General features: G+C 39.0%; 1 protein-coding gene across 12 annotated transcripts in view; it reads left to right on the top strand.

Annotated features, from left to right (window-relative positions):
- Nucleotides 1-26,834, top strand: part of PTPRM (protein tyrosine phosphatase receptor type M) — a 625,500-nt gene that overhangs the window by 398,060 nt on the left and 200,606 nt on the right. For 7 of the 12 annotated variants that reach the window (XM_089517067.1, XM_089517065.1, XM_089517063.1 and 4 more), the window contains exon 14: nt 8,324-8,398. The exons of the other annotated variants lie outside the window; for them this stretch is intronic. In XM_089517067.1, the coding sequence (XP_089373193.1) occupies nt 8,324-8,398 (75 nt within the window). The remainder of the gene's footprint in view (nt 1-8,323; nt 8,399-26,834) is intronic. 12 annotated transcript variants of the gene reach the window in all.

Raw genomic sequence — 26,834 nt, 5'->3', positions numbered from 1 at the left:
TCCTTCTATGAAAACAAGGGGACAGAGAAATGTTTTATCTAAAAACTGTGGCAGGATCTTATTCTTGCTATGCTAGTGAACAGAAGCGCTGGGATCCTGGTTGTAGCAAGGACAGCTAATTAAGAAAATATAAATCAGTAGCCCTCATATGAATTCAAAGAATCAAGGGAGGATTTCTAGATAAGTGGACAGAGGAATTCAAGGCCAAGTTTGTATCATTGCCAATATATGATACCTAATTTCAAAACATAACATAATTAGGATATGGCAAAATCTTTTAGGAGTTCATGAAAAACTACTTATGTTAAAAGTTGCATCTTATGTCTGGACACACTCTCTTTCCCCTTGAACATGTAATGTGATTTAATGGTCATATTCCCATTCAACAGCATTGATTTGATTCTCTACTCCTGTGAAAAAAGGAAGGAGTTGTACATAATAGCAATAACAAGCAATAGCAAGTACATTTCTATACCACTTATCCGTGCACTTAAGTACTCCCTAAGCGGTTTACAAAGTGTAAGCTAATTGCCCCCAACAATCTGGGTACTCATTTTAGCGATCTCCCTGGAAGGATGCAAGCCTGAGTCGAACTTGAGCCCTTTTGCTGGTATTGAACTCGCAACCTTATGGTTTGTGAGTGAGTGGCTGCAGTACAGGCATTTAACCACTGCGCCACCAGGGCTCCTTAATAATAGATAAAGTATTATTACAATATGATATTTCATAGCAATAGCAAGTATATTTCTATACTGCTTATCAGTGAACTAGCAGTCTCTAAGCGTTTTACAACGTATAAGCTAATTCCCTCCAACAAGCAGGATACTCATTGTACTGACCTATGAAAGGATGGAAGGCTGAGTTAACCTTGGAGCCCCTGGAATCAAACTCACAACTTTGTGGCTATGAGTGGCTGCAGTACCAGCATTTAACCACTGCACCACCAGGGCTCCTATAATATAAATTATAAATTTTATAAGTTATATTAAATTGCAGTATTTAAAATGTGGTCATTTGAGGAAGAAACATATGAAGATGAACCTCCAGTTTTAGAAAGTGAAGTGGAAGTTGCTCTCAGAGTGCTTGTGAGAAATAAACCACCAGAAACAGATGACATACCAGTAGAGCTGCTTTAAGCTACAGGGAAAAAATTTACTCTAGCTCTAACTAAAATCTGTCCACAAATAATGAAAAATGAAATACTGGCCCACAGGTTGGAAGCATTCAATATATATTCCAATCCCCACGAAAGGGGACATCAGAGATTGCAGTAGCCACTGGAAAATTGCATTACCTTCCCATACAAGCAACATGATGCTCAAAATTCTACAACAAAGACTTTTACTATATATGGAGTGAGAAATACAAAATGCCCAATCTGGGTTCAGGAAAGGAAGATGCACTAGGGATCATAATAGAGGTCATCAAAGAATTTCAAAAGAAAATCAGCCTTATTGAATATAGCAAATCCTTTGATTGCATAGATCATGAAAAATATGGATCACTCTTAAAGAAATGGGTGTGCCACAACATGTGATTTTTACCGATGGATAACCTGTACTCAGGACAAGAGGCTTTGTTAGAACAAGATTACAGAGAAATTAAATGCTCTTTAGTCAGCAAGAGGATCAAGCAAGGCTGCATTTTACCACTGTGTTGTTTAACTTGTATGGTGAACATAACATATGTAAAGCAAGATTTGGGCTCTAAGGAAGAAGGTGTGAAAATTGGAGGATAGCTGGATGGCCATCTGTCAAGGGTGCTTTGATTGTGGTTTGATAGATGGCCCCTGTGGTCTCTTCCAGTTCTGTGATTCTATTAACAATTTAAAATATGCAGATGACACAATACTACTAGCAGAAAATAACAAAGCCTTGGAATGATTACTGAAGAAAGTCAAGGAAGAAGTGCAAAGGCAGGATTATACTTGAATATCAAGAAAACAAACGTAATTATCACAGGTGATTTACCATAGATACTCAACTGTAAGTCAATCTCATCTATAATTTGAGAGCAGGTTTTCAAGTCCAAATTATGGATTTTGTTGTAACCTTTGGATAGGTCAAAAGAGTAAAACTTAGGGGCATATAAAAAAGGATCTAAAGGATGGAGTAATGGAAATAATGCCGAAGAAGTTATAAAATTCCAGCAGGCATAACTATTTGAGCTCACAATAAAGGCTGGGTGGATGAGAGAGTAGAGCGGGGCAGGGAAGGTCATTGATTCTTGAACAGATTACACTTTTGCCTTTTCCCAGGGGATGGTTTGGGTTTTTTTATTGTTTTGTTTTTTTAAGAAGAGTTAAAGAACAGTACTTACATTGACCCATGGATAAGTCAACTCAGCGTTTTTTGGGGGGGACAGGTTTTTTGACTAAAATTTCTAGACTTGTACATGCAAACATTTAAACTAATTTTCCATACCTTGACTCAGTCTTCAATTAGAATGGATATTGTACTTGAAAAATGAGGGGGGGAAATTAGGACCTGGAAGTACAGTTATGTGGGCATTAATAATAATAATAATAATAGCTTTATTTTTACCCCGCCTCTCTGTCGGAGACAATCGAGGTGGCTTACAATTAAAACAAGAACATACATACCACTTATCCCAATCAATCCTTCCCTCCCCTAAAACAACAATTACACAGATTAACCATTAAAAGCAATATAGTTAAAATAATCAGGGACAGGCAGGTAGGGCACAAGTGCTCAGTGGGATGGTAAATTTGGATTCGGTTGATGGCCGGGTTTGCTATTCAGGGAAGGCCTGCCGGAAGAGATATGTCTTGACAGCCTTTTTAAAGTTGTCCGACCTGGTAACATGATGGATCTCCTCCAGCAGGCTGTTCCATAATCTGGGAGCAGTCCTCTGGGAAGTTGCAGTTAACCTGGTCTTTATAGGTTGCAATAAATTCATCCCAGAGGACCTAGGTGCCCCGGGGTGGATTATACGGAAGGAGGCGATCTCTTAGATAGGTTGGACCCAAAGGGCTTTAAAGGTTATAACCAACACCTTGTACTAAACCCGGAAACTGATTAGACAAGATTCTCAAGTGTAAAGATTTATCATTGAATACTAAAGTTAGGATGGCCCATGTCATTGTATTTTCCATTTCTGTGTATGGTTGTGAAAGCTGGACAGTGAAGAAAGCTGAAAATAAAGTGTGAGTTTAGGTCACTCTGGGCTTTTGTGATAGACAATATAATTCTTAACAATTTAATTATGTAATTTAGAAAATAGACAGTTGCAAAGAAATGTTTAGCCAAACTTGACATAAACAACAGTGGAGTCTTTAGATGGTGATTATAATTATTATTGTACTGTTATTATAATGACATTTGTAATCACTATAATGTGATTTTAATAAATACTATAGAGGCTGAGTCTCCCTTATCTGGAATTGCAAAATCTGAAATATTCCAAAAACAAAAACTTATTTCATGGGTAGCTGACACTTGCTTTCTGATGGTTTAGTATACACAAACTTTTCTCATGCACAGAATTATTAAATATATTGTATGAAATTATTTTCAGGTTATATGTATAAAATGTATATGAAACATCAATGAATTTTGTGTTTAGACTTGGGGTCCTATCTCCAAAATATCTTATTACGTATGCAAATAAAAGCATTCTAAAATGCAAAATACTTCTGTCCCGAGCAATTCAGATAAGGGAGAACTCAAGCTGCAATATTAAAATACAATAGCAGCAACAACTCCCCCCCCCCAAAAAAAAAAACCTGTGAATACATTTCATGTCTGCAAGGTACGTATTCTCTAATTCAAAAGTCAGAGAAAATTTTTCTATCCTATTTTCCTTTTTTTAATTTTTTTTAATTTTTTTACAAACCATACATAAAATCCTCACATCATCCTACAACATAACATAGACTACCTACACATTTATAACAAACAAACAAACAAACAAATAACAACAACCACCACCCTTTACATTTAAACAATTACACACATACACTCACAAGTTCTTCTGTGTAGTTTTTTCCCCCTGATATATTAACCACTTCCCGAATAATTGTCTGCCTACGTTTCCCATAATCTTATTCCACTCCATATTCTTCTTGATAATTTTCCAGTCATGCTCTGTTATTTTATAGTTACTTCTTCTATTTTAACTATCTTCCATTATATTCTGCACTCTGGTGCGGTTACACTTATCGTACATTAATACATTACAGTTACAGTTTTAGTACATTATTACATTCCTTATTTACACTCAATTAACTCAGAAAAGATAAAAATACCAACACAAAGTGAGACTTTTTCTTTCGTTACCCTCGGCATTCCCCCTCCCCCCATCATATTATTCTTAAATCTTGCACTTCAGTTTGTATTTATTCATGTCTAGCTATGTAAGTACTATTATCTATTTCTATTAATGTATAGAATCCACTATATTACCATATCCAATATGAACATACTTGTCATATTGTTCTTCTTTCTATATAATCACAAGTTTGTCAACTAATACTGTTCTTTCCAGGGATGTTCTTCTAATTGGTTAAACTCTTTTTAAATTTCCTCACACACATCCAATCTATCTCTACCTCATTTTTATCTTCTTCTCTCATCAACATTGTAAGCGTGTCCATCTCCATTGCCTCATTAAGTTTATATATCCAGTCCTCTTTTGAAGGGATTGCATCCTTTTTCAGTTGCTTTGCATATGTCATCCTAGCTGTGGTAAGCATGTACAACAAAATGTGTTTCTTAATTTTTTTCTTTACTTGGGTTACGATCTGGAATCATGTTTAATAGAAAAAAAAGTGGATCAAAAGGTAATGGTTCTCGAACCATCTTTTCCATTGATTCATGAATCGATCTCCAGTATTTTTTCACACTCTCACATTTCCACCACATGTGGTAGAAATCTGCTCCTGGTTTTTTACACTTCCAGCATTCAGAGTTGCATGTTTTATATATTCTCTTAAGTTTTTCTGGGGATAGATGCCATCTATGGAACATTTTGATGAAATTGTCTTTGTAATCTTGACATAATGTAAACTTATTTGAATCTTTCAGGGCTTTCTCCCATTTCTCCAAGCTGATCTCTTTTCCTATATTTTGCACCCATTTAATCATAGTATTTTTCACTGTCTCTTGTTCCATTTCTTGATCTTTCAGCAACTTATAGTATCGGGCAATATGTCCTTTTTTCTTATCAAAAAAGATCTGATCTATTCCTTTTTTTTTCCTTAATCCCTTTTTCTAGTTTATCTTTCTTATATCTTTCTCGTAGCTGTCTATGTAAAAATTTTCTATCCCATTTTCCATGTGTCAGACTGCAGGTGTCTGTGTGTATTGTTCTAATCGTGCCAGGTGAATTGGGAATTTTTTATCAGTTGTAAGAGAGAAGGCTTTTTATTACCCCGTTTTAAGTTTTGTACCGCCAGTGCAGTAACAGTTGCTAACAACAGAGAGTTTCAGAGTTGCATAGACATATTTCTAAATATTATGCAGCAGCGGTTTTTAGCTTAATTGTCTGCAGATGGTAGATAATCTCCTTTCCTCACTCAGTGCCACATATCTAACTGCACCCAGGCTGTTCTGTCTAAATTTACAAGCTTTCAAATTATATTTTTCCTTAATTTCCATTGGATTGTTGGGCCTTTTTTTTTCTTTATTCAGTTTCCCAGATGTGGGAAGCTAGATCTGAACTATTAAAAGTTGCTTTTCTTCCCCCCACCCCCACCCCATGTATGCCATGTCTAATAGTTTAACAATATTTATATATAGGATTTCAAGAAATGAAAAGAAATATATGAAAATGTAAACAGTGAACACCAGTGCCACTGAGCTTTTAATCATTCAAGGCATGATCCATTCCTTTTTTCATCATGAAAGGAGCCGTGAATCATTCTACAACTGAAATTTAAGGGGGTTATATGCAACTGTTTTCTATAGGAGTGCTTGTGAGTTGGTTCTGTTCAAGTTTCAAATTTGGGGATGCTTCCCACAGTGAATCCTATGAGTTATTCTGCAATTGCAAACAGCATTTAGAATGATTATTGCTCACATGTGGTTTTTAAACTAAAACACAGGCCTGTTACAGACTGCAAAAATGAAGCTGCTTCGGGTCTCTTTGGAGGTATGCTATTTAAATGATGCATGGGTCCTAAGAGTCTGGAGGTTGCGCCAAAGCCACACTCCATTCCTAAGCACTGGAGGGCAGCTTTGGTGCAGCTTCTGGATTCTTAGGATGCATGCATCATTTAAACAGCATACCTCCAAAGAGACCCGAAGCAGCTTTATTTTGGCAGTCTGTAGCAGGCCACAAACTTTTAAAACAATTTTTATTGAGGTTTTATTCCATGTTTAAAAGTTAAGAACCATCATACATGATAAATGATGAAAAAATGCATAGCAAATCTCATCCATAAAGAAACAAATGTAGGTAAGAATAGACAGTAGAAAAGCCAAAACACAATATGTATTCATATATGAAAGGCAAGTGCTGTGTAATATATATCTTTTAAGAATGTAAGGTTGTACGATGTGTTTTTCAGTACACTGTATAAGTGGGCTTAATTCAAAGAGCATCTACCAGGTTTTGTGGATTCTTTAGGTAAACAAATTGGAGGGTTAACTTCTACATGGTTATTTAATTCCATGCTCTGGTGCCAACATGAAACTTTTGAGTTCCATTGTTTACCTTGCTCCCTCCAAACAACATTTAGATGTGATATCATCTTTCTGAATTGAATTAGCTAGCTCATTTCTAAATACCTAATTTAAAAAAAAAAAAATCTATGCTATTCCTCTGGTTTGTGATCTTAATAGTTCTAAATTTACGGACAGATCAATATGTAAATAGTTCCATAAGATAGTTGTCATGTCTTCCATAAGATAGCTGTCATGTCTTTTCTGATATGGACTGATGGGCCTTTGTCATGCTGCATCTTTAAACTGTCACTCATTAGGGCCAAATTGAATGTGATGTTCTGCATCTCCGAAATTAAAAAAAATTGTATGAGGAGTGTAATAAAAATTAGAACAACAGTGTGTGGAATGGTGATATTCAGTCACTGTTTGTATCTTGTTTCTCTGATTAAAGTACTCCTCCCCCAAAGCTGCTGTGTGTCCCATTAGCTTCCCCTTGGTGCTGCTCTCCCAACCTGCAATGGATCTCCATCTATATTTAGAGATGACTTGGTGGCCCATGAGCCATGTGTGCTCCTCTCAAATGTTTTTTCCCTCTCAAATTTGTTTTTTTTTTATCCTAAAAAAAGGTTTTAGCAAAACCCAGTGTGGTTGTTGTTGGTTTTTTCCAATTTAAAAAGGAACTTTAAAAAACAAAAACACTTCTAATTTTATTATGAATGTTTGTGTAACCATTGGATCCCTCAAACATGCCCACCCCATCCTGAAGTGCTGTTTCCAAAAGTTTTCAAAGAGAATAGAGACATATTCTTACATCTCTGTCATCACCGCTAGCTTGGCACTTTGACAGCCCAAAAAGTAAGGCACGTCCATAGGAAAAGACTAAGTAGTTTGGGATCAAAGTAACAATTTGTAAGATTTAACAAAAAATAATTCAAGAATGAAAATGAGATCATTCATGACATAAAAACAATATTGAGGAATTTTTCAAAAACACATTTATTGAATACATATGACTTGGGAGTATGAAAGTTTTGCAGCAAACTACAAAAGTACATAGTAGTGCTGTTTAACTAGTGTTTCACTAATGTTTTAGGTTGATTACTTTAAAAATCTGAATTTATGTGATTCATCTCATCAGACCCCCATATAGTTAATTTGTTATTTTGCATAATGTGTTTGGGATTGTTCTGTTTGTTTATTTGTTATTCATTTCTTTACAGAAAGAAAGTGTCATTCAAAACTCATTGGTAAATGCCACAGAATATAAGGGCTGGTCACATTACTAAATTTCCCCATGCAGTTAAGTTATATGAGTACTTAACTGAGTGGAGAAAAGTTAATGAGAACTGAGCTGTACACATGAGTTAGTCAGCAGCCAGTTTTGCTTTCCCTCCTCCCTAAGATAATAAAAATGGTTGCCATCTTTCTTGTGTACAATCCAGTTCACAGTAATCCTTACACAAAGGGTTATGCATCCAGGCATGTATATAATTACATGAGGAATTTATTAGTGCAAATCACGCCTAACCTACCTACCTTCCTTCCTTCCTTCCTTCCTTCCTTCCTTCCTTCCTTCCTTCCAGTTTGTAAGGAATTGAAACAATAAAAACTGAAGAAATTGTTTCTTGCTAGCTTAGCTTCAGTCTGGCTTTTTTTTCCCTCATGCATGCTGACCTGGAAATCTTCCTTTGCCTTAGCTGCGATAATCGTGACTCAGCTTACAACACCATACATTCGCATCGCCCCTGCTGCAGGCGACGACCAACTAACAGGTCAGACACTCAAGTATAGACAAGTCATCTTACTCATTTCCATCTCACTTTTGGGGCTTGTTTCCATCTGGCTTTGGGGGTTTGTTTTCCTATGCATCCTCATCATTCTTTGCGTATAGTTGTTTTACCATGTTGTGGAATTTGCCCTTGAGAAATTTGGTGGATAGTAAAGAGTTAGAAGACTTATATTCATAAGCACAAAACTATTCCACTGCATGTTTCATTGTGTATTTGAACACTGGGTTGATCCTCTTTAAGCCTAATATCATTTTTAAAAGTAGTTAATAATATTTATTTATTTATTTATTTATTTATTTATATCCCACCTCTCTATCAAAGATAATTGAGTTTGTCCTAACTTTTCTACAGTTAACATATTCTTCAGCAGTTTAATACACTTAAAGCTGCATGAAAAATCTGCCCACATCTATTGGGAACTATCTTTTTTAAGCCTCAAGATCTTCCTGAAAACACCACTCTAAGAGTCAGGAAATCTTGCTTAGTGAGTTGGTCTGTAGTGCTGAGCAAAAAGGGGGAAATTAAGAAAAACTGGGAGGAGTTAATGCTCCAGCTAGCTGCCCTCCCCTCAAAATTGTAACCAAACCACTCAGTAACCCCTTCCAATGGGATAGCATTTTCATAAATCTCAGGGAATTTACAGGAAGAAAAGAGGCAGGGTGAGAAAGTCAGCTTCCAAACACTTTATTATGTGTGCAGATCTCTAAATCCAGCTGATAACATTTAAATACATATCTGATTTGCTGAATTTTTAAAACAACATGTGTCCCTAGTATACAGACCTTTAACTCACGACAACAGAATCAGGCAAGATTTTTTTCATATAAAAAGCTAAAAACTCCAACAGCCTGAATGTAGTTAATGCAACCCCTTAGTAAATATATAATTAAATAATTGCACCATTAGATATAGAGCTCATAGTACAGGAGAGGGCAAAGTCTGGTATGGGGGGAACATGTTTTATAGCCTTTGAGCCCTACAAACTTTGGGGGGAAAGGGAGGATGTGAATTGCCTCTCCTTAAAGCATACTTATGACATCATTATGGCACCGCGACGTGCGGATACTAGGTGTCCGTTGCATCAAAATGGCGGCGCCCATCTGTACAGGGCACTGCCATTTTGACACCCTCGTCACGTGCTAGGGTTGAGGCACATGTGGGCGCAGCACCCTCGGCCAACCCCTAGCACGTGACGAGGGTGCCCTGTAGGCCCGTCTGGACCAGGCCATAGACAGAAAAATGTGATCATAAGGATGTTAGAAGCTTATTCCCATATTCTAACAAGCTTTTCAACCCATGATTTCAAACATCCCTGGAAGCTCGTCAAAATACTTCGGATAATCGCAGTGTCCAAATGTCTGCTGCATATTCATGCATGTCCCTTTAAAAAAAAAATCTTCAAAAAGCTTTCCCTACTCCATGTGCTTTATTGTGCAGTGATTTTCAAAATCAGGTGCCAGTCCTGGAAAATGTAGTACTAATTATGCATTGGACACATTTGTTTGTTCTTTAAGCTAAGAGATTGAACAAACAGAGGTGTGTGCTTCCCATTCCTGGTTAGTTTCTGGCTGATTTCTCTTGTGCTATTGTCAGCTTTCAGGTGGACATCTGAGAAAACAAGTGAGAGACAGTCAATATCTATAGATTCAGATGTCATAACAAGCAATTTTTAAATAACCAAGACTTAGCAAGGAAACAGAAACCGTGGGTTAAGATGGTGGTCTGTGTCTCTTTAACAGCCCATGACCAAACATGTGTTCAGAGACATGTGCATATATGAACCAAACTAGATTTCAACAAACCACTGCATGCCAAAATCCAGGATAAACTTTAACGGACAAAAGCAATGTATTACCTTTAAGTCTCCCTTATCCAAAATGCTTAGAATCAGAAGTGTTTTGAATTTCAAATTTATTTATTTATTTATTTATTTATTTATTTATTTATTTGTATTTTGGAATATATGCATATATATATATATATATATATATAGAGAGAGAGAGAGAGAGAGAGAGAGAGAGAGAGAGAGATATCTTGGAGGTGGGACCCATGAAATTCATTTATATTTGGTAAACACATTTAATAAAGACCCTGAATGTAATTTTATACATAATATTTTTCATAATTTTGTGCATTAAACAAAATTTATGTGCATTGAAACATCTCAGCCACATGGATAATTTTGGATTCTGGAAATCCAGATAAGTGAGAGTCATCCTGTACTAGAATTCCAGTGGGTTTTTCAGTTGTATTATTTAAGCAATTTGAAAAATAATAGCAAAGGTTCTTGACAAGAGAAGTAGTTGCCATCAAAACAGACTGTAAAGAAATTGCTGCCTGCTCCTAAAACTCTTGTCTCCAGGTTGAGAAAAGGACACAAAGCAAGTACAGAAGTACTGAGTGATGGAAGAAGTAGGCCGATATATTTATTGTAAAAAACTGATGAAAAATTAGTTTTGTGTATTTAGCTACTGCAGCTATTATAATTTCACATTATTGTGGAATTGCACAACTTGTGTAAAAAAAATCTTGCAGATGCAAGAAAATAACAGAAAATATCTGCCCATCTGTAAGCAAGGAGAAAAATTGTGAAATTTTTCATTCTCAGAAAACGAAGGGATTGAAGATTTCCATCCAAACATAGTAGACATATACTTGTTTTTGTGGTCCTTAAACACACTGCTGATTACACTACCCGCACAACTGGTTATGGAAGGAGAAACTGGGTTTTATTCCCTCTTTGAACAGAGTTGAGAACTAGATGTCCATAGGCACAACATTTTTGAGTAGTGGAATGATAGTTACATACTGATCCATAGAATGTGTGATATGCAGATGCAATCATTATCTATGCTTTTTCACAAAGACTGCAAAGAGCGGCTGATAAATGAGACCCAAAAAGTCACCTCATTGTAGTGAAGTTGTCAAATTGATACAAAGTGGAAGTGAAGTTGATATGAATATCTGTGTTGCTTATATATTTCCAATGAAGAGCTGTTTCCGGCTTGACCAATCCATTTACATTATGGACTAGACTTGCTTAAACTAGTAGTTGTGATGTGAAATGCAAAGCATATTTAAACCCCTGAAGTAATGTCACATCTTTAGGTAAAGTGATCTTCAGACAGGCTGTTTGGGCAAGAAGCATTAGAGCATGGCTTTGGGTTTCACTTTGCTTTTTGTGGCCATTGTACAGAGGTCTTTGGAAACTGTTGCACATTCAATCACATTTTTGGTTTAAAGCAGCATGTTCAAAAGTTTTTACATCCAGTTATTTATATGTTTCCTCATGAAATGAAATTGTAAATAATTGAAGATTTGTAATAATTAAAGACAAGGAGGGTTTAGGATGGAGAGAGAGAGAGAGAGAGAGAGAGAGAGAGAGAGAGAGAGAGAGAGACCGGCAGAACTGTAGCATCTAGCTTAGAAACTGAACCTCATAGATTAGCATAGTTCCAGCTCTAAGAAATGGAAAAAGTCTCTCATCACAGTTAGAATCAGAAATATTCATTTGCTATACTCATGCTCAAATCTGGCATAGCTACCTCATGTGAATCAAAATGTTTATGTGGAAACTGTTGAAGAGATTTTATATTCAAATATTTTATTTTGAGACATTTTTTATTAAATATGGAAATTGTAATATTTTTGTGGTGGTCTTACACTAATGAGGCCAGCAAAAATTTATCCACATGAGTGTATAGTTCGGTCCAAAAATGTGTATTTTCAGGATTGCATTGCATTTATGTATTTGCAAAGTGTCTGTAAAACCCATAAAACTCTAAATGAGTTACAACAATAATGAGTTGTTGTTGTCTCAGCAACCAACAAATATTCTAAAATATCTGGATGTGAAGTGTTACAGAAGGTAGAAAATGGATGAGAGAAAATAAACAAATTGCCAAGAATGAATGTCATTTGAGGGCATAAGGGAAACGTTTAGAGGAAGGGAAATATGTAGAGAAGGGAACAGTTTATTCTGTTGAAAGAAAAAGTTATTATGGATGGGGAAGTTGTTATGGTACCTTTGGGGGATAGTTGAACATGAATTTTCTTTAGGTTCCTAATTGAGCTGTTTGAAAATGCCTCATCACATTTGTCACACCAGAACATGGAAGAAAGCTGGAGCATAGAAGTTGCCCTGGCACTAGGGATCTACATTTCCAAGATATTTTAACCAATGGTGATGTGTTGAAAATCATTTAAAGACACATCCGCTCAAAGAATGTCATTGTTTAGGGAATCAGATGTTTTTCTAATACTGGACTCTTGTTTCAAATGAAACATAAACAGAGTATGCTTGGAATAATACTGCAGTACAGTATTCTGCAGGTACTTTGACTGACTTAGAGCAAAATACCATCTGTGATGTGTAGAGTGGAATATTTATTGGTGAGGAGAGGTTTCAGTACCAGATATAGTAAGTCTCATTTGCTCCATTACTATGCTTCTCTTGAGCACACGTGATCTGCATTCCCTATCTGCAAATAGCATTCAGGATGACTTCAATTCTTTCCCTCTTGTATATTAAAGTGAATTTTCTGCTTGAAGGGGTAGCAGACAGTAGCTGCTAAGCACCTTTAGTGAAACATGATCTAAATTAGTACCACATGGTTTGTTGCTGGGGCAGCTCTCAGCTTTGTCAGCTAAACAACAGAAGGGTTAGCTGAAACTAGCAGAATTGATTAACAGATGGATATATAATACCTTGGAAAATAAATTGAAAATGCATACAAACACATTTTTCTCTCCTTCTCTCTTTATACATACTTTGTTGTTGTTGTTACTTGTGCTCGAATTGACTTCAACTTATGGTGACCTACAGATGCAAGGCTCCCACATCACTGATCAGGTCCTGGCAGCTCAGGGCTGTGGCTTTCTTGTTAAAGGTCCAAAATACACTGCAGAAATAATCCAGTTTGAGACCGCTTTAACTGGCCTGCCTGAATATTAGAGAATTCTGGGAATTGTACCTTTACTGTGGCCCCAGAGCTCTCTGATAGAGAAGGCTAAGTGTCCCACAAAACTACAGTTCCCAGAATTCTCTAGCATTGGGCCAGGGCAGTTTAAGCGGTCTCAAACTGGATTATTTCTGCAGTGCGTTTTGGACTTGAGTCCCTCAATCTTCAATACAATTTTCCTCTTTTCCTGTTGCCTTCCATCTTGCCGAGCATTATTGTCTTTTCTAGTGAGTCATGTCTTCTCATGGTATGTCCAAAGTATGACAGTTTACATTTAGTCATCTTGTCTTACATGGAGAGTTCAAGTCTAATTTGCTCTAGGACACATTTATTTGTTTTTTAGCACTCCAAAGTATTCACGGAGCTTTCTTCCAGCAGCACATTTCAAATGAGTTGATTTTCTTCCCTTCAACTTTCCTCACTGTTCATCTTTCACAACCATACATAGAAATTGGAAATACAATGGCATGGACAGTCCTGACATTGGAGTTCAGTGATAGATCTTGTCTAGTTTCTTCATAGCTACCCTTCCAGGTCTTAGTTCAGAAACTGCCAACTAAATAAAGGTTCTCAGGAGAAAGTACTGTATACTGGTTTTGGTGATGTGCATCTGCTTGTCCACACTTACATATTTTCTGCAGATGCCTGCAGCAACTGAAATTACACTGCACTGCAAAGCGTAGCACTGCTAGCCCCAGTGCTACACTCTCAGGTTACATAAAATATTGTGACTAACAGCCCCCATCAGTTGCCAAGCCTCCCTTTGTCATCAGCCTTATAGTCTGTATATCTGTTCTGATTAGAACTCCAGTATTTGTTATATTGATAGTTCAAAGATTATCTATCTTTCACTTCTGCAGAGCTGAATATAAAGTGAATGGGGAGTGCTCTGCTTTTTGCAACAACAGCTGAATGCATTTTAATAGGCTGCAGTGTCACTTGTGATTTATTGCCCCTTTTTGTTCTTTTATGCGTTGTATTTGTCATTTTTTGCTGTGGCAGTTTTATCTGTAAAACAGTATAGTTACAAGAAAATGCTAAGAGGATAGAGAATTACTACAGGAATTGCTCTTTCCTCCCCCTACCCCAGCTGCTGCTCTTTCCTCCCTCTGCCTTTCTTTTGCAAAAAAAAAAAAAACACAATTGGTTCAAATAGTACTTAGTTTCTTTCAGAGATCACTCTTCCTAATAGGAGGAAATGCACTTCCAGTATGTTTATCCATGTGCAGCACAACTAAATAACTGTAGTTAGTGCTTAAAGTAGGAGGATAATAGAAACAGAATTTCTTCTCCTGATGGTGACAGTCCCCATAAATAGCAAGACCGTGTGCAGACCGGCCATTAAGGCTGGCCTGGGAGTGGAGTCTGGGCATGATGTCCACATGAAACACGCCCCAACTCTGCCCCCAGGACGCCGCTCCATTCAGCGCACAGCGTTACGGCACTCCTCTGGGGCTGTGTCTACATGACACAGTGCCAAAGGAATGCCTTAAAGCCGTAGCTATCACACTCTGGAAAGGCCAGATTGGGACCATAGCATCTGGTTGCTGCAGGTCATCCCTTAGGGGCAATCTGCACAACCCCTCAAAGACAGCAAGTAAACAAACCTGTTTCACTTTCATGTGAATAAGAAAAAATTGTCAGCAGCATCTTAAGTCTGCTTTAACATTATATTATTATGAAAAACCTAAGAAGGGTTTTATTTCGGTGCCTGATCACAATTACGGTATCCAGTTGTAAAGTCAGGAATTCCAAAAGTACAAGCATACCCTGCTAATATGATGAGTTAGGTTCCAAAACATCACGGTAAGAGAATATCACCTTGAAGTGAATCACAGCCTCCTCCCACCCCCTTTGCCAGGCCATATAAATACCAAAAAAAAAACCCAAACAAACAAACCATATTTACACAATAATTTATTAAGTATGTAATGGGACTAGGCCTAAGAAAAAGATACAAAAGTAAAAATAAAAATTTGCCAGCATACAACATTGAGACACGGAGTACACACGTGCTGTAAACAGACCTGGATGCAGGCAACAAAATGGTGCTGTATTATATAACTGAAAAATGCCATAGGGAAGTGCTTTAAAGAGAAGTGCCTTAAAATAAGGTATAGCTGTACATTGTGGGAAATGGTTTCCTTCAGTTGTTATTCTGATAGCAGGACTGATGTGAAGATTGGCTGCTGCTTTGTTTCTATTGACTGTTAATAGTTTGTATTTGTTATTTTGATGTTACCCTTCTTCTAAAAACAGACTACCACTGAAGGCTGCCTCTCGAATGTTTATTGAATTAGAATTTATAAATAAAGAAATATTATAGGGTAATTTGATCTGTATCCATATACAAAGATGATGAAGACATGGAAGTAGTAAGATTCATTCTGCTGTTAAAAGATAATTGGTTTCAAGAAAAACACTCGTTCCTCCTTTATTGCCTAGGAGAGCATTACATCTCTCCATCAGTTGTCTGTTTATACACCCCAGTTCTCTTCCAGAAATCTTAGGCAAGATGACTATTTATAGCATAAAACTTCATTGTACAGAAAAGATGTGTTATGTCATAGTTCTCAAAATAAGGAAAGTTCTCTTGAAGCAGCCTCCTCTTTACATTGTGGCCACTAGCAGATTCTTTTAGAATCAACTTTTCAGCCTTTCTTTCTTTCTTTCTTTCTTTCTTTCTTTCTTTCTTTCTTGTCATTGCTGTTGGTAGCTCATCCCTCACTTTTTAAACTTGTTCAGAAAGTTTTACTGCACTTAATTCTCAGACCTTCTATGCTTTGAAAGCCAACCTTTGCTGCAAAAAATCTGATCTATCTGAATCTATGGCGCATTACAGACCGTCCCTTTGGGGCGGCCTGTAGGCACACCTTTCCCCACTGGATCAGGGCCTCAGTGGCTAGAGCAGCAGCCGCTGAGGCCCCGATCTGCCGCTTTCCGGGCTGCAGGGAAGCGGCAAAAGGCCCCTTCCCCGCAGCCTGGAAAGGGGTGTCCTTGGGGCTTCAAGCCCCAAGGACACCCCGCGGCGGCGGGGAGAAGGAGAAAGGGGCCGTTTGGCCCCTTTCTCCTTTGGTCCGCTGGGCGCAGCCGTCTGAAGACTGCGCCCAGCGGACCAAACCAGGAAGGAGCTCCGAAACGGAGCTCCTTCCAGGGTCGCAGAAAGGGCGCCCTAGGCGCCCTGCCGCGACCCCAATACGTCACAACCACGTCGCCTCGTTTGGAGGCGTCATGGCCGTGACGTATCGATGATGGCGGCCGTGCGGAACGGCTGCTGCCATTTTGTGCGCGCACAGCGCACACTAGGTTTAGGGCCCACCTTAACCCTAGTACGCGCTCCGCGTGTACTTTTTAGCCCGTGTGTAACGGGCCTAAGTCCCTAATTTGTCTAGGAACTAATTTCATGTTGTTTATCATGTCTGTGGTATTCAAAAGCAGTCTAGTGTATGTTTGTTCACCTTCTCTGTTTTCCATCATACCTAATGATGAGGAGAGGTTATGCAGACATTGTAATCTGTACCTCTAGTTCCACAAAGAGTCCTGGTAAACAGCCAGTGTACTAGCTGTAGGCTTATAGAAACTGGCCATGTGCCTTCACTTCAGACACAGGAGATGCATTTTTGTGATTTCTTATTCAGGGCTTTCAAGCTCAGAACTGCTTTCAAATTATATATGAACATCTGATAGAAGCATTTCAGTGTAATTGCCCATGAAAAGTCTGTGTTTAGAAAATTGAACTATTTTAGTACAGGAGCATTTTAAACAAAGATAGCTGAAGCTGACAAACATAGCTTGTTTCCAGTAATCACTTCAGCCACTTCCAGTCTGTTGCAGCAAATATAGCAAAGAGGTGTGGCTCCTTAAAGACTATTATATTGTTTGTGGTATATTTATTGTAGCATAAGCTTTCATTGACTATAGCCTACTTCATCAGATGGGTGAAGTGTTATCCTCAGTCAGTGCATGTAATAATATAGTTTGGGGGGAGGCTGGCATACGAGTATTAAGGTGGGAGAGAATGGTAAACAGAGGGACCAAAACTCTATGGCAATTCTATGCAACGTTTACTCATCTATTTGTGGAATAGATGAGTTCTTCTAGAGTACCCTTCATCCCAACAGGGCAGTATCGAATAATGAAAGTACAACATAATAAAAACAACACATCATCATCCTGACTTTAAACTGCGAAGCAACAAACTGCAGCTATCTCTTCCTATCTGTGAGCTTGTCATCAGATTGGAGCATCTATGGATGGCCCCAACCTGTTCTCCTCAGTGGCAGCGTGTGCACGTGGCCATGCCATGCCATGCCAACATAATTGCGGTCACATCATGCCACCATTGGGGAGAATGGGACTTAAGGTCCTGTGGAACTTGCCATCCATGGGAGGGGTCTAGAATAGAAAACCCCATGGATATGGAAGACTGACTGTGGGTTATCTTCCAGGACTGCTAAAACATGGAAATTCTGAACAGCAAAAGTTCATAACTACCATCATTTTTAACTTTTAAAATCAAGCAATTTTAACTGTATTTATATTTTTAAAAATTCAATCCTTATTACAATCATAATTTTTTTTTGTTTTATTTATATACCGCTATTCCAGAGATCATAGCGGTGAACAGCAAGTAAGCTAATTAGCAAGTAGGATGACTTGTTATCATTCAGCATTTTAATGCTGAAGTCTCTCATTTTGAAGTTCTTTTCCTGAAGAATGTTGGAGGATGAATATATAAATGAGCTCCTGATGTTATCGTGTTCTATAATGGAATACCTCCATGGATAGGGAGAAAGAGTTGGGAAATGGCCTTGTTGTATTACCTGAACACAATTTAAGTACCATATTTTCCGGTGTATAAGGTGACGGGGGGTATAAGATAACCCCCCAAGTCACCCGCCGGCAGCATCTCTGGCCTACCCTGAGGGGGTCTCACGCCGGCTGGAGGGGGCCTCTCTGGAGGCCTGAGAGAGGATCCGCGGCGGCTGGGCTCTTGCCGCCCTTTTTTTCCCAAAAGGCGGCAGTGGGGAAGCGGCTCCAGAGCCGGCGGGGCCGAGGAAAAGAGCCGGCCCCTTACTCTTCGGTGCCGCCGACGCCACCACTGAGGATCCTAGCATAGCATAGAAATACAAACATCTATAACTATCTAAAATGAAAATGAAAACCCAATATCACACATCTATTGGCAGGGAGATTTAGCCTTATACTAAAAATATGACTTTGACATAGACAGTTGACTGTCTACTGACACAATGCAAAACTTTATAGTGTGGTTAAAATATAGTAAGTAAATTCCTTTTTCACAATAGTTTCTGTTCTTCTTTTGTGTGAAAATCTTTCAATATAGCCTCCTCTAGATGTGTCAGACTACCACTTTATCCCCAGCCACGTAATAGGTGTTGTCATCTAGCACATAGTAAAGGAGAGCTCCAGGTTGAAGATGGTGTTTAATCTGTGGTGCCTGGTTAAATCATAGTCAGTAGTTAATCCTTTTGCAACATCATTGGAATGACTGGTAGATAAATTGGTTAGTTTGCAACATACAGTATATTGCACGTTGCACTTCTCTCTCCCTTGAAAATTAACTATCTAAACTATCTGAATCCAGAGGCTTTATTTCAGATTTCATTTGTGAGGAAAAGGGGGGGGGGGGGAGAGGCAGGAGAATGTCACCAAGATTTAAAGGCCTGCTGTTGTATATAGTCAATATTAAATTGCAAAACAGTGCTTTCTAAGACCGTCTGTTGTGATTACTCTTTTATAACCCATAATAACTATAACAATATTGTCAACACAAGCTAGTCACTTTCATCTAAGAAAAAGTAGTTGAGTATCACTGCTATGCATGCTAATACATGTGCCGATTTATTTCATTACTTATTTCTAAAGTCAATCCTGATGTAGAACCACAGTGTTGGTGCAGATATATGTACATGGACTCTGATCTCAGGGAAGAACAAACCTTCAAAATCGAAATGCCAATTTTTAATTTTTTTCCCTTTTTTTTAGTTGCTTTGATTTTTAAAATGCTGTTTGTAGAACTGAAAGCTCTGGTAGATGTCATGTTATTTAAATTTATGTCTTGCCTTTCTCTAAGAAATTCAAGTGGCATATATGATGCTCATCATTTCAGTCTTCACAGTAATCCTGCAAGGTATTTCGACTAGGAGATCATTACTGGCCAAAGATCACCCTAACATCCTTAAATTTGCTTTTTATATATCAGACAAAAAATTTTTTAAAAAAATCTACAAAATAAAATGGCCCTGTAAGACTCTCAATTTTATATCATGATGCTCTAACATTACAGCAATAAATGAGATAAAAAAATGTTACTGCGTAAATGCTTGTCCTTGATGTCTTTTCAGTGAGGCCTGAATTGTTGTTTAAAAGCAGAATGGATGTATGTTTTAATCTGGAGTTCTATACACACTTAACTAGGAATAACTATGACTACACTAGGTCTGTATTACAATAGGTCTTGAATACCTTTTACATGGAGAACTGAAATCTCTGTTAGTATATCGATGTGGGATGCTACCACCCTTATGGCATTTTGGTACCAGTGTGGTGTGATCAGAATGCTGGAGTAGGACCTGGGAGATCCTAGTCCAACATTCTGATCTCTGGCCACAGACTGCTAAAACTGAGGGGAGTATCATTCTTGGAAACCATGCAGTGGATTGCTGCTATTATTATTATTATTATTATTATTATTATTATTATTAACCTTTATTTATAAAGCGCTGTGAAAGACAGACAAAATAATTTCCATTAAAATACATCCTTTGTATGCACAGGGGATCCATTCTGGACCCCTCCCCTGTGAATAAGGAAAAACGCAGGACCTTGAGTCCCATTGTCCTCAATGGTGGGCGCCACATGTACATGGCTGCTAACATGGCTGTGTGCACATGCCCCCATTGAAAGCAACAGGGTTTCCTTTCCACGGATGCTTAAATCTGCAGGTGGCAAGCCCATGGATATAGAGTGTTTACTGTGTACTCTTTCTTCCCTGTATGTTAATCATATAGTCATTAATAAAAAGGATCATTATAAAGGGAAAACAAAAAATTGATTGTGATATATTAGTGTCTATATGTATATAGTGCTTGAATGTAATATCACTAGTTGTACTTGTCATCTTTATTTTTCCCCTCCCCCTCAAAAAAATAGTTTTATAATAGAATAGCATTTCATCCTATAGAATAATTATTTCATCCTATAATTTAGTTTCATTTTAATCCCACGTTTCCTTTGTTGTGCTCAGGTGGTGTGCATAATTCTCCTCTGCCCCACTTTATGCTCATAACAACTTTTGAAACAATCAGGTGGAGAAATGGTGACTGACTAGGAGTGTAAGCTACATTCCAACAGCCCAGAGTTTCTGGCCACAGAATGCTGAATTATTGTTGAAATAGGGAGCTCATGGAAAGATGGAAATGAAGGAATGGATGAGGATCTTCGAGAGGAACATGGTTAGCTATCAGGAATCTAGAACAAAGGAACTATGTGTTGCAACATTTTGGTACAGCTCCCACTTGTGATTGTAATTGTCACAACATACAGGTATATACATAAATGTAGATTTAAGATACAGATATAGAAATGCACATAGATGTACATATATGCACATAGACGTATATTTGACTGTTACATTTGATATCTAAGTGCTTATGAACTGTATTGGTGCTAAAACATGATGTGTTTATTTTCTTCCCACTTACTCATGGGCACACATCTAGATTTTATGTTTATCAAATTAATTCCCAATTGGCAGTCATCAGATACTTCAGAAAACAAGTCTGTAGGGGATAATTCCATGCTGTAATAACTGTTTACTTCCCCAATATCCTAATTAGTCAGCTTCTGAAAGGGTTTCAAAAACTAATCTGTCCCACCAAGGAATATTGTCAGCATCTGATAGTTTCTGTTTTACTTTAGCAGAGGAAATTATCTAGCTGTGCTCCTGTTGGCAAACTATTATGTCATAGTTCTAGTTTTTGTTTTATTTCAGGATATAACAATTAATCTCAAACAAAAACTGCTAGAGTCATTATGTGATTCAGAGTGTTCCATTTTACATCTGTGCTGAAATTATTTTATATTACTGACGGACAGCCAGTAGTTAATTCTGATCCATTTGAATGAATTGGACATCCACAGAATAAATCCTAAATTGCATGTTGGTTTGGAAAGTAGAGGAAGCATGGTGTGGTTTGCCTTCCAATTACTGAGAGTATATTACTCAACTAGTTTGATGATGTCTGTCTTTGGAATTTGAACAGTAGCTGCTAATATTTGGAAGGAATGGAAGTAGACTGTCACCAAGCACACTGTGATCCATATAGTTTAGGATGCTAATTTACTTACAGTTTACCTGAGAAGAGAGATTCAGGGCATTGATCAGAAACATCCTTTCTGTGTTTCATCAGTAGTGAATGACTTGGATGAAATTTTGTTAACTGTTGGCCACACCAATTTTTTTTATAAAAAATGAAAAAAACCTTTGCTTATTCCATGTCAAGATTTCTCTATCACTGAAATTATGGATACAAACAGATCTAGTAGCACCTTTGAAACTAACTAATATATAACACCAGTCCTAAAATCCTTACACTGGCTGCCAATTAGCTTCTGGACTAACAGTGACTTCCAAAAGAGCATATACAACTATGGCTCCCAGGTTATGGAACAATCTGCCGGAAGAGATCAGTCTCATCACGACCCTTGACCAGGCAGGCCCAGCTCCATCAGGGCTAGCCTGAAGAAGAAGAGCCCTCCCTCCAGTCCATCTGCCTTGGTCCAGGCCTCAGAGGGAGAGAATAACCACTGGACCTCAACCCCTTTCCCATCACCATTCCCTTCTCCTTTTGTGTCGTGTCTTTTTAGATTGTAAACCTGAGGGCAGGGAACCGTCTGTTATCCCCTCTGTTGTAAGCCGCCCAGATTCCCAGTGATTGGGTGGCATATAAATAAATCCTATTATTATTATTATTATTATTATTATTATTATTATTAGATGCCTTTAAGAAGGCATTAAGACGGATCACTTCCGGCGGGCATACCCACCTGACCTTCTATAAAGAACTTTAGGAAACCCCACTTCCAGTCATAAAAGCATAACTGCACGCTGCCCTGCGATTACTGTAATTGAAATTTTTATACTTTGTGATGTTTTTATGATATTTTTTTTAGACATGACTGCCTGTATGGAGATTTTTAGAATCATAGAATCATAGAGTTGGAAGAGACAGCAAGGGCCATCCAGTCCAACCCCCTAACATGCAGGAAATCCAGATCAAAGCATCGCCGACAGATGGCCATCCAGCCTCCGTTTGAAGACCTCCAAGGAGGGAGACTCCACTACACTCCGAGGAAGTGTGTTCCACTGTCGAACAGCCCTTACTGTCAGGAAATTCCTCCTAATGTTGAGGTGGAATCTCTTTTCCTGCAGCTTGCATCCATTGCTCCGGGTCCTAGTCTCTAGAGCAGCAGAAAACAAGCTTGCTCCCTCCTCAATATGACATCCCTTCAAGTATTTAAATAGGGCTATCATATCACCTCTTAACCTTCTCTTCTCCAGGCTAAACATCCCCAGCTCCCTGAGTCGTTCCTCATAGGGCAAGGTTTCCAGACCTTTCACCATTTTAGTCACCCTCCTTTGGACACGCTCCAGTTTCTCAATGTCCTTTTTGAATTGTGGCGCCCAGAACTGGACACAATATTCCAGGTGGGGCCTGACCAGAGAAGAATATAGTGGCACTATTACTTCCCTGGATCTAGATACAATACTTCTATTGATGCAGCCTAAAATCGCATTGGTCTTGTTAGCTGCCGCATCGCATTGTTGACTCGTGTTCAACTTGTGGTCTACTTGGACTCCTAGATCCCTTTCACATGTTGTCTCCTTAAGCCAGGTGTCCCCCATCCTATATCTGTGCATTTCATTTTTTTGCCCTAAGTGCAGTACCTTACATTTCTCCCTGTTGAAGTTCATTCTGTTAGCTGTGGCCCAGCTTTCTAGTCTATTCAGGTCATTTTGAATTTTGATCCTGTCCTCTGGAGTATTAGCTATTCCTCCTAATTTGGTGTCATCTGCAAATTTGATAAGTATTCCCCCAATTTTTTCCTCCAAGTCAGTGATAAAGATGTTGAACAGTACTGGGCCCAGGACAGAGCCCTGTGGAACACCACTGGTTACTTCTCTCCAGGATGCAAAGGTGCCATTGTTGAGCACCCTTTGGGTTCGGCCGGTCAACCAATTACAAATCCACTTAACAGTTGCCTTGTTTAGCCCACATTTTACAAGCTTGTTTGCGAGAATGTCATGGGGAACCTTGTCAAAGGCCTTACTGAAATCAAGATATACTATATCCACAGCATTCCCTTCATCTACCAAGCTGGTAATTTTATCAAAGAAAGAGATTAGATTTGTCTGGCATGACTTGTTTCTCTGAAACCCATGTTGACTTTTCGTGATTATGGCATTGCCATCTAGATGTTCACAGATTCTCTGTTTAATGATCTGCTCCAGAATCTTTCCTGGGATTGATGTCAGACTAACTGGACGATAATTGTTGGGATCCTCTTTTTTCCCCTTTTTGAAGATGGGGACAACGTTTGCCTTCCTCCAGTCTGCTGGGACTTCTCCTGTTCTCCAGGAGTTTTCAAAGATTATTGCCAATGGCTCCGATATTACATTTGCCAGTTCTTTTAATACCCTTGGATGTAGCTCATCTGGTCCTGGAGACTTAAATTCATTTAGGTTAAACAGGTATTCCTGTACCATCTCTTTACTTATTTTGTGCTGAATTTCCCCTATTCTGTCCTCTGCTCCATTATCCTCAGGTTGAGCACCCTTTGCCTTTTCTGAGAAGACTGAGGCAAAGAAAGTGTTGAGTAATTCTGCCTTTTCTCTGTCTTTTTGCATTTTGCCATCTTCTCCACGCAGTGGCCCTACCGTTTCCTTCTTCTTCCTTTTGCTGCGGACATATCCAAAAAAGCCCTTTTTGTTGTTCTTAACCTTTATAGCAAGCCTGAATTCATTCTGTGCTTTGGCTTTTCTGACCTTATCTCTACACTTGCTAGCTATTTGTTTGAATTCCTCTTTGGTGATTTCCCCATTTTTCCATTTCTTATACATGTTCCGTTTAAAATTTAGCTGAGCTGAAAGTTCCTTTGTCATCCATCCTGGGTTCTTGCGACACCTCCCATTTTTCTTTCTCACTGGAACTGTTTTAATTTGTGCCTTCAGTATCTCCCTTTTGAGAAACTCCCGTCCATCTTGAACTCCCTTCTCTTTTAGTATTCCTGACCATGGGATCGCCCCCAATATTTCTCTAAGTTTACTGAAATCCGCTCTCCTGAAGTCTAGAATGCGTGTCTGACTATGCCTGACTTCTCCTTTCCATTGTATAACAAACTCCAGGAGAACATGGTCACTTCCACCTAAGGATCCCACCACTTGCACTTCCTTAACCAAGTCATCCTTGTTGGTTAGGATCAGATCTAAAATAGCTGATCCCCTTGTTGCCTCTTCCACCTTTTGGACCATGAAATTGTCTCCAAGGCAAGTGAGGAATTTACTAGACCTTGAGGATCTGGCTGAGTTTGACTTCCAACAAATATCAGGGTAGTTGAAGTCACCCATCACTACTACATCTCTCCTTTCTGAGTGTGTGGTCATCTGTTCTAGAAAGGCATCATCCAATTCCTCTGTCTGACTTGGGGGTCTGTAGTAGACTCCCACCATAACATCCTTGTTGTTTCCCTGCCCTTTAATTTTTATCCAGATGCTCTCCACCTGGCTTCCAGGATTGATGTCCTGGATCTCTTCACTGGTGTAAATATCTCTGACATATAGGGCTATTCCTCCTCCTTTCCTGTTTGGCCTGTTTCTCTTGAAAAGGTTATACCCCTCTATTTCCACATTCCAATCATGAGACTCATCCCACCAGGTTTCAGTGATGCCTATTATATCATATTTGCTTTGTTGTACTAGGAGTTGAAGTTCATCGTGCTTATTTCCCATGCTCTGTGCATTAGTGTAGAGGCATCTAAGACCATGTGTTCCCTTTACTTGCTGCCTGTGCAAGTTCTTTTGCCTCCCACTGTTGGGTCCTTGCACTGTTTGTCTTGTTCCCTCTCTGTCAATTTGACTATCTTCTCCAGCCTTTTTGCCTTCCAGAATATTGTCTCCCTCCCCCACATAACTCAGTTTAAAGCCCTCCTGATCAAATTCTTGAGGCTATTGGCAAAAATGTTTTTGCCAACTGGTGTGAGATGCAACCCATCCCTTGCCAGAAGTCCCTCCTCGTGGAACCGCAGCCCATGGTCCAAGAATCCAAATCGTTCTTGGCGGCACCATCTACGGAGCCAGTTATTTACATCCGCTATTTTCTTCTCCCTTCCTGGACCATGCCCTTCGACTGGGAGAAGAGAGGAGATGACAACCTGTGCATCCACCTCTTTCAACTTCCTACCCAAAGCCTCATAATCCCTTATGATATTCTGAAGGCTATGCCTTGCAGTATCATTGGTTCCCACATGAACCAAAAAAAAGGGGTAATGGTCAGTAGGCTTGACCAGTCTTGTCAGCCTCTCTGTCACATCACGGATCTTTGCCCCAGGGAGACAGCACACCTCCCGAGACATCTTGTCAGGCCCACAAACCACTGGTTCAGTGCCTCTCAGCAAAGAGTCCCCGATGACCACCACATGCCTCCTCCGAGGCTTAGCAGCAGCCGTTCCCTTTGGTGGAGCTCTCTGGGTCCCCTGCTCTGTCCCTGAGGTCTGTCCCTGCTGTTGTTCCTCATCATCCTTGATAGTAGAGAGAGATTGAAATCGATTCTGTAGCTGTAAGCTTACAGAATGTTCCCTGGTTTCCCTACTTCTGTGTGTGACCTTCTTCCAACTATCTACTTCTGTTGTGTGTGAAGTGACCTCCTCTTCCCCAGCAACTTCCTTTGTGTGTTTCCTGTCCAGGACCATCTGGTCCGTTCTGGTCAGGACAACCTCTTCCTCCCTATGATGCTGAAGTGTAGCTACCTGGGCCTCCAGCTGCTGTACTTTCTCTTCTAAGAGGGCTACCAACTTGCACTTGGGGAAGGTAAAGTTCCCCATATCCCTAGGCAAGAAGACAAACATCCCATAGGTGTTGCAAGTGACTGCAGCAGGACCTTCAGTGTCCATATTGAGAAGTCTTAAGGAGACTCTGAACAAAACTGTGGGTTTCCCCTGCTAAACACAAGTGTAAAGACCCCCTGATGGCTTGGCCTTTGTCTAGTTGTAATCCCGCTTCGATCCGTTGGGAGAAGCAGGAAAATACAAATAAACTTATTTTTATTATTATTATTAACTGAAATAAAGAAGCTGGCAGCTATCTGAAACAATGTGCTCATGTTCCTGATGACATAACTGGGAGTTCAGTACAATCTCAGTCCCTTCCCTCAAAT

The sequence above is a fragment of the Sceloporus occidentalis genome, unplaced genomic scaffold (genome assembly GCF_023333645.1).
Source record: "Sceloporus occidentalis isolate IW3139 unplaced genomic scaffold, rSceOcc1.0.p SCAF_3, whole genome shotgun sequence".
Taxonomy (NCBI): Eukaryota; Metazoa; Chordata; class Lepidosauria; order Squamata; family Phrynosomatidae; genus Sceloporus; species Sceloporus occidentalis.
The sequence above is the reverse complement of the archived record's forward strand: the minus strand, read 5'-3'. Positions and strand labels throughout refer to the sequence as shown.